This window comes from Mus caroli, chromosome 4 (assembly GCF_900094665.2).
Source record: "Mus caroli chromosome 4, CAROLI_EIJ_v1.1, whole genome shotgun sequence".
Lineage (NCBI taxonomy): Eukaryota > Metazoa > Chordata > Mammalia > Rodentia > Muridae > Mus > Mus caroli.
Window position 1 is genome coordinate 73741882 of NC_034573.1, and position 9300 is coordinate 73751181.

The window sequence follows — 9300 nt, forward strand, 5'->3', positions numbered from 1 at the left end:
TTTTTTTTTTTTTTTTTTGTTCCACAACGTTGGATGTTATCATTTAATAAGCAGAGGTATCTATAAAACTAATGAGGACTCCCTGATTTCTTCACTTTCTTGGTTGTCCCACCCAGTTCCGTATTAGTATTGATAAGTTAATCCAGAAAAAGAATGCATTTCTTAATAGACAACTTGGCATTTGATGGGTGTGTTCAAGGAGCTTCATTGGGGTCAGAAATACAATGGGGATGTTTTTGGCTGTTTAGGAGCCTGATGCATATGTCAGGAAGTGAGTTCTTGATTCTGACTTCTACTAGGAGTCAATAATTTCCAGAGTGGGTAAGACAAGTGTGTGTGTGTAGTAAATTTAAAATTGTGGACTGTAGTGATATGAGCAAATTTGAGATTTTTCTTGAACATTGAATAACTAGCATGTTTTTCTTCTCTTCTTCTCCATCCTAGGTTAACCTCAGAGCCACTGATGTAAGGCTCATGCGTCAATTGCTCCTCATCAATGAGAGCATCGAGTCCATCAAGTGGATGATCGAGGAAAAAGCCACCATTACCAGCCGAGGCAGCAGTCTCAGTGGCAGCCTGTGCAGTTTGCTGGAGAGTCAGAGTACCTCCTTACGTGGCAGCTACAACAGCCTCCATGATGGCAGTGATGGGCTGGATGGCATCTCAGTAGGGAGCTACCTGGACACTTTGGCAGATGATGTACCAGGTCATCAGACCCCTTCAGACTTGGATCAGTTCAGTGACAGCTCCATCATAGAGGACTCACAGGCTCTGCACAAGCATCCCAAGTTGGATTCTGAGTACTACTGCTTTGGCTAATGATCCACATTTTTGCATGGGACTGGTGTGCAATTAAACTTGTATGTATCCTTCTTCTCTGCTGCTATATTTTTGGTGTGATTTATTTTAATAAGGCAACCTTTTTAAAGAAGCTTATTTTTAAACTGCTTAATGATATTTCTGTTGCTCCTAATATTTCTCATCTAGACTGATTTATTTTTCTCTGTTACATCTCTATTTTTATTTATTGTGATAATCTCTCTCCCTTCTCTTAAAGTAGCACAGACAAAGTAGAGGGGAAAAATAAGCAATAATTGTTTCTGCTTTTGATTTCAGAGTAAGGGGTCAGGGATTATATGAACACTTTGCTAAATTTTACAATAAACCAAAGTCTGATCACTTCCTTCATACTGTGGTTTGTGGTGTTGAATGATTTGAGATTTCTCTGTGCCAGAAGATATGAAGATAGTTTACTGTTTGTACATTAAATCAAATCAGCTATTTGGACAAAGGTAGACATTATTTCAAACCCAGAATGCATTGATACATAATGAGCTGTACTCTTAGATACATGTATCCACATCACTGACATTTGGAAGACCCACACTGCATAGGCTCGATTTAGCCTACTCTGGTGTCCACATTATAGATTAGAATTTTAGAATCAACGCATTTAACACAAATCTTGAGTTTATTTGTTTTACAATATGTATTATACTACTAGATTTCAAAGGAAAATGGACAGTAGTTTTCAAGGTGAGTACAGGCAATGACCCTTGGATTTCTGTGGGAGGCATAAAGGAGAAATTGAAAGAATGGTGTGTCAGATCTGAAGCAGGACGGCGAAGATTGGTGAATCCACAGAGAAGGGTCACCATGTCAGCCACGTGGATCTCTGAGCCAGGCAGGCAGATGAGAAACTTTCCACAGGAAGAAGATGGCAGAAATGACGACCACATGTATGTTATGGTCCCTCTCGTAGTGCCTCCCTTCAGGAATTGTCTTTCCTGGTCCCAGGGAATCTGGGAAGTGTAATATTTCAGCAGGAATCTATTTTGAAATACTAAGTTTAAAGATAGTTTGAGATTTACAGATATTTTCTTATATGTATTTTGACATAGTAGAAGGCATAAACGTGTACAGTAAGGTAAGAGCAGAACCATTATAACTATAAATACCAATATGTTATTTTTTCATCCTAAAAGAAAAGTTCTTAGTTTTCTGGATTGATACCTGAATATGTTTTCATATGTATAGTGAGTCAAAACACTTAGTTTTTCTTTTGGTATTTCTTTTGTTTTATTTTATATGTGTGTGTTTGGTGGAGATGTGTAATGGATACCTAGGACTGTGGCGGCCAGAGGCATTAGATTCTTTGGAGCTGGGATTGTGGACAGTTGTAAGCCAGCCAGCATGGGTGCTGGGGATCAAACTCTGGTCCGCTGAAGGAGAAGCACAAGCTCTTAACAGCTGGGCCATCTTCAGAACCATTTAATTTTGATGTGGTGTTATTATTTCTGTTCATTATTTTTTTCTAGTGAGAAAGATTAATTAAGATTTGAACATATTCTAAAGAATAATACATGTCTATGCACTAAAAAATTTGATAAGTCAACAAGAACCTGTATTGCTATCAAGAAATGTCCCTAGTCAAAGAATATTTTCTATATTTTTTATTTGCTCATTGTATAATTGTCATTTTTTGTTTGTTTCTAAAATACATATCACTCAATTTCCAATTAAAACCTGTCTGGTGTTATATTTTGCACTCCCCTTTTAACATAAAATGCTTGTAGTAGCATCACAGCAGTCTCACGATAGTGGAACTGACACCAGTTTATGTTTAAGGAAATTGAAGTATGGAACCTAAGTGATGGGATCAAATTTCCCCAGTGTCAAACTCAGGCCTTGGATTGAACTGAGATCTCTGTTGCTCTTAAAACTGTACTCACTATCCCTTTCTACTCTTTGTTGGCATTAAATAATAAAGTGCAGACAAAGGAGCAAATATAAGCCCACAATTGTAAAATGCAACCAACAGTTTTCCAGGTCAACAATGTCTCCAGGTTTCATTGTTTGAACTACCAAGCTCTTTCTTTAAATCACATATCCAGAGTAAGGCAGTCAGGTGTTGGCCATTTGCCAACTCTACCTCACATATGCCCCCCCCCTTTCTGTAGGCTTTTACTTTTAATTTAGTTAAGGCTGTTTCAATCTGGAATCAAGCCAAGAAATTCTTAGCATGGATTGTGTATCATATGAAAACTCAAGAGCACACATAGAGTACATCCTTCAAAACAAGCCTGGTGCATGTCAAGCCGAAGGAAATGTGCTACAGAAGCATGTGTTTACAACATGATGAAGAGCCCATCATGAATAAGAATGAGGTGGGCATATAGTAATAGAAGAGACAACAAGAGCAAAGTCTAACATCTTTTAAGTCCCAAGAGTTGTCTACAATGAGCAAGTTGCTGTTCTCAGATTATAGCTTCAGACTTGAACTCATTCTGGCAAATTTTTCTTATATGTTCCTTTTCAAACCAACTTCCCTAGCTATTTGCCCATAGTATCCATGAATATCACTTTTTTACCAAGGATATGAGAAAATCCTACGGGCACATTGTGAGAGAAATATGTGGAATAGTTTTTATTTAGACATTCTATTTTATAAGAAACCTGTAGGAGCAGTTTAGATTGGTTTGTGCTCCATGAGAAATAAGTTTCAATATTTATAATGTTAGGACTTATTCCATGTTTTTTAGAAATGGTACTTTTTTGCAACCCTGTCTGTCATAGCCTTGAACTCAGCAATCTTTATACCTCTATCCCTGACCCCCAAGTTCTTTAGAGTCATACACTACCACTACCACATTCAGCTTCTTCCCTGCTGCCCCCCAAAAACTAACAAATATTTTATGGTTTAGATACTAGAGTCAGTTATAAAATGGCATTTGCAATCCCATTTCACTAAGGGGAGTGTGCATTTAAACAAGACTAGTTAATGTTCATTGATCTCAAGAGAATGAATGCATAGAAGTGTCTCATTTTCAAAAAGGAATTTCTGTTCCCAACCTCTGATCTTGAGCTTTTGATATTTTTCCTTTATTAGCACCATAAGGAAGTGGGCTAAGAAATTAAAGCAAGAGAGTTTTCCGAACTTCTCTGCCTATACTGAATTTGCCATAGAAATTGGAATGTGCCTGGGTCAAGTTACTGTATTTTATGAATTTGCTAGTTTTGTAATAAAACTGAAGAAGTAACAGAACAAAAGGAATTCAGGCAAGCCAAAGCTAATGTACTTTTGGCACTATTCGCTACTACCTGGAGTCAGAGTTTAGAGTTCTACAATTTTCAGAGATTCCTTGCAGTTGGGTAGATTATAAGGCACTTGGATAAGCACAAATGACTCCAATTAAAGCACTTTTTCACCCAACTCCATGAAAGACAGTCAAATCGGTGATGATAAAACAGATGACAAATTGGAAACAATGAACCTTACTACCATATCAGCGATTGTTGGCATATTTGGTCACTCCTCTTGAATGTCTTTCTTCATCTGGACCTAGAATACCATTTTCTTCTCTTTCCATGCTGCCTGTTTGTTCAGGCTCCGTTGCATCCATCCCTTCTTCTCTTATCCTGGTCTCCAAACCCCAGTGTGCTGACTGTTCAATTCTAAAAGTTCATTCTGGGGGGTTTTTTCAATGCTACAGTTTTACATAACCTCCATTTGCTGAGTTTTCTAAATATAACACCACATTTTGTGGTCTCTACAACTCCACTCTCCCATGTCCATATCCCTGCATAGGTTCTATACTTACTTTCTGACAGGTAGCTTATTCTGAACATTTCTAGAATTGTTTCCAATCATCTCAAGTAAGTGGTACTTCCTTCTTGTCGGTCCCAACCCTCTAGCCAATGTAGTCATTCTCTTTCCTCACACAGGGTCCAAATTATATAGCAGCTCCATCTAGATACCTGGTGTCTTATCTAAATCCTTACCAATCACTGCAAAACACTGTGCACTCTGTCACTCCTCCATTCCCTGATATCATCTTCTACCACAGACTTTATTTTTCACTGCAAATTGCATGGGCATCACTTTTCTTCTCTATTGAGTTTCAAAACATATTCCAACCTCAGAATCTTTACACTTCTTACTTCTTCTTTCAGAATAGTTCTTTGTGGGCATCTTCTTCTACTTCTACAGTTACCTGAGGTTTCCATTCACAGGACACATCTAATAAAATGTGCCCCATAGCTGTCCAGAACACTCTATATTTATACTCATAGCTGTTACTGTCATCCAATTCTAATTTTTGTGTGCATCCTTTGCTTTTCTAAACCAAAGCTAAGAATTAAGAGAACAGGAATATTGTTTTATTCACCATTATTTTCAACCATCTTCAAGAGTATCTTTCACACAGTAGATACCCAGTAAATACTTTTATGGAAGCACTTTTACATGTATGCTTTGTGTGTTCAAGAAACACCACACAGTGGCTGTGCTAAATCAGAAGAATGCAATAATGAGCAAGGTATAATCTTGCCATCAATTAAACCACCTGTCTAGTACATTTCTCTGAAGAAAAATGTTCTTCCTCAAACCCTAAAAATATTTATATCTTCATCTCTGAATGGATGACCTTGAATGCCAAAGGAACTTTGAAGATGCTATGAAGTTAAAGACCTTGAAATGAGTGGTGATTCTCAGTGATCTAAATGGCATTTTAAGAAAATGGAGTATAAATGAAAGAATGATTAAAAAATATTTTTAAAATTTATACTGCTTTCTGTTAGGCCAAAAGTGGCCATGAATCAAAGAATGTGCCACAAAGAACAGTTTGGTTTTCCTGCAGTGTAAGTTTTATTGATTGGTTGATTGGTACATCTAATCTCACAGTATCTTTATGTAATCATTGTTATCACTGTTTAAATGTTTAGAAGATCATTTCCATTAAATTCTAACCAACATTTCAATATTCTCATCTATCATCATGGGTTATTTTGTGTAACATGGTTAGCTCAAGGTATAGTTGGGTCAAACCAAAGCCAACACGGGAATCACATTTGACTAAACATTGTCCAAAGATGAGACCTACTTACTTTTAAATCCTTAAAAGTATGTGCAGATTCTGTTTATCCTGTGTAGGAGGAACTTTGTCTGAGGTCTGCTCTTTCATGATTTACTCAAGAGGGGCCTGCACTACTCTGTAAATGCGCATATTCTCGATATTCTTACATTGTTCTCAGAGTAATTTACTATAATTACTTTTACAATAACCAAATCCACCTATAATCTACATAGACTTGTGGTGCTGAGCTCTGCACTTTCCCTCGTGTACAGAGAAGGGTATAAAGAGTTAGAAGACCCTCTTCCTTCACCATGAATCCTATACAATGTCATTGTCCAGGCAGCTGTCACTTGTTTGTTTTCCTCCAAATGAGGTTCACTGTGATTTTTATTAAATATAATATGAAAAATATTATCATATATTATTTTAAAAGGTCTCTGAAAGTTGTTGATATTGTAAAAAGAAAAAGATAGAAGTAATGACAAAACCCTTTAAAAAATTCTGAATCTATGTAGTGTTATGTCAGAGAAGGTTGCTAAAGGACATGCAATAATACCCCATTGAAAACCATGAAGTATGAAACATTTAAGAGCAACTAGTACCATGCAATGGATACATGCTAAGTAGTCTTCCTAGATTACTCCTCCGAAAGTGGCCTGATCCACACTTAGGGCAAAGTATGAATGACTTAAAGAGTAATGCAAAGTTAACAAATAAATAAATGGAATCCACTTACCATTCAAATAATGAAATATAAAAAAGTATGTTTAAAGGGTTAACTAACAGAATAACTTAGAAGTAAGGGTAGTATAAAACAAAAATTGTCTCTGATTTTGGTATCCTAGACTGTGAACTTGAGGAGAAAGGAAGGTAATTTTGTATGTCAGCTTTCTTTTCTGTAAAATGAGTGCAATCAAACCTGACTCAGAGTTGTTGAACAGTTAATAATCTGCTCACTATATCTCCTGGTACACACAAAGGCATAATTAATGAATGATGCGACTATCATTTATGATAAATAAGTCAAGGAAGATTTTACATCTAAGAAATCATTGCTGATGGGTCATCATAGTGTATACACTTTAACAACATATATCATAAATGCTTCAGTCACATACACATTTAACCAAGTTCTCTGCATCTTCTGCAGACAACACAGGAGTAAATTCTACTTGTAGTTTCCTTTGTAGCTAGTCATGACCATGGGACCAAGATATGGCCAGCAAGCTGTGGGCAGACATGAGACAAAAGCCTCTGGAAAACCTCTTCTTGTCTCTGAGCTGTTTATATAAACTATTCTTGAACTTAATATTTTGTGGTTTTCATATCCTAACTTGATATGGGAGTTGTAAAACTCTTGAAGACAGTGCCAGTAGTGAATTAAAAAGACCCAAATGTAGTTGTTTTTATTGTGTCCTCAAAATCACCATAATGAAGCTAATATAACTGAGCTTAAAAACAAAGGTTTTTTTGTTTTTTTGTTTTTTTACTGTACATGCTTCAGAGTAGTCAATCTTCAGAATGGCAAGAAGGCACTGGATTTAGAATCCACTTCCCTGAATTTCTTTTCTAAAAGCAAACAAAAGAAGAAAGTAAATTATTTAGAAGTCACTACTTTATGAAGTATTGTCTACTTGCTGTAACAAATTTTACATTAACTTATGTTTGAAAAATAGATACACATTTATGTATCAACTTTTTTAGATTTCTTACAGATAGCAATAAACAAATGATGATTTTTTTTTTTAGATTTATATAGATTAAAAACAAAGTCAATTCAATATGATTGGAGTTCCTTTTTTTTTTGTCAAACAAAAATTCAAAAAAACAGGATTTTTTTTTTTAATGTAAAAAATTATCCTTTGGAGCTTGAGCCTGGTGTTGAGGGGAGAAGGATTCAAGACTAGTTGGCGTCAGCCAAAGGGCCTTATATTCGCCAACTATTTCTATATCTTCTCTCTTTTCCCTACCCTTCTCCCACTCTGATCCTGTCCCTCCCCTCCATCTTCTGGTGATTTCTTTCTCTTCCTCTCCTTCCTGCTATACCTCTCCACCTCTACCTTCATTCTCCGGATCATCCACTGTTCTCTTTCCACCAACCCTCTCGGCCTCCGACAATGCGTGTGTGCCAGCGCTCTCACAACCGATCTCCACTACCCGACCTGTTCCGTTTCTCCCACTCTTGCCGGGTGCCCTGGCCGCAGATACGCTGGATGAGGCGGAGCGCCAGTGGAAGGCCGAGTTACACCGCTGGAGCTCCTACATGATGTCATGATTGGAGTTCTTTTTCCTATCAGTTTTATAAAGTGAATCCATGAGAAAATTACAGGCAAAGGAAAATAAGGGCTGGTAATATTTATAGGCATACTTACTTTTTATCATGGGGATCATTTCTGTTCTTTAAATATTCACCAAATGACTTAAAAAAAAATCTACCAGCAATTGGATGCAGGCTTTCATCAAATTAAGACAGTGGTTCTCAATGCTGTGATCCTTTCCAGATCAGGTTGGTATGTGGGCGTGTAAGTTGATTGATGTGTGAAGACCTTCCAACTGTGGATGGTACCATTCCCTAAGAAAGTCATCCTGACCTGTATAAGAGTGGAAAAAGTGAACTGAGTTCAATGCATACATACATTCTCTCTCTGATGATCACTGTGGATGTGTACAAAAGCAACATTTATTCCTCAGGTGAAATTGTTGTCTCTGATGCTTAATGCTGAATGATCTCACCCTTTCCAGCTCTTTCTGAACTCTGGCCTGCTGGTTCAACTCAGCTGTTCTGGCACAAATGCTGACAGATTCAAATTGGCTTCTCTTGACTTCTGAATGAATTGCTCTGCTTGGCCTCAAACTAACCCTGGTAGTCTGTTCTAATCTTCTGGCTCCTTGTAATTCTCTGGATCATTCTGTCTTCACCTGAAACCTGTCTCTGTAAAAGTGTCCAGGTAAAAGTCTCTCTCTCTCTCTCTCTCTCTCTCTCTCTGCTGTTCTCTTAAGTAGCCTCTCTTTCTTGTCTCTTCTTCTGAGAGTTGGGCATATCCTATCTCTGACTCATTTTGTCAAACCTTCCTCTGATTTGTCACTTTCTCTACCCCTCAAATGTCACTTTCTCAACTAGACATCACTTTCAAACATGGCTGTTTCCTCCTATAAACTAACCTTACTTTCATTGTTTGGGATTAAGGGTGTGTCTGTATTCAAGCCAAGAGGTTAAAGGTATATCCTTCAACACACAATCACAATCTTGGTGTGAGTTCAGCTGTAACACATACCTAAAAGGTCTTTGGATGTGATGTCTTCTCAGAGCAGCCATGTTGCTGAATTAGAACTCCTATACATATGTAACTAGCAGCTTCATTTTTGCCACCCTGACTCACTCAAAATAACAGCTTTGTAACTTGAAATTGTGAGCCAAATAAGCCCCTTCCTCCTTAAATTGCTT

General features: G+C 37.2%; 1 protein-coding gene across 1 annotated transcript in view; it reads left to right on the top strand.

Annotated features, from left to right (window-relative positions):
• Lurap1l (leucine rich adaptor protein 1 like) overlaps window positions 1-1188 on the top strand; it is a 42526-nt gene extending 41338 nt beyond the window's left edge. The window contains exon 2 of the mRNA XM_021160551.2: window positions 445-1188. Within this exon, the coding sequence (XP_021016210.1) occupies window positions 445-819 (375 nt within the window). The 3' untranslated portion in view covers window positions 820-1188. The remainder of the gene's footprint in view (window positions 1-444) is intronic.
• The last annotated feature ends 8112 nt before the right edge of the window (window positions 1189-9300 follow it).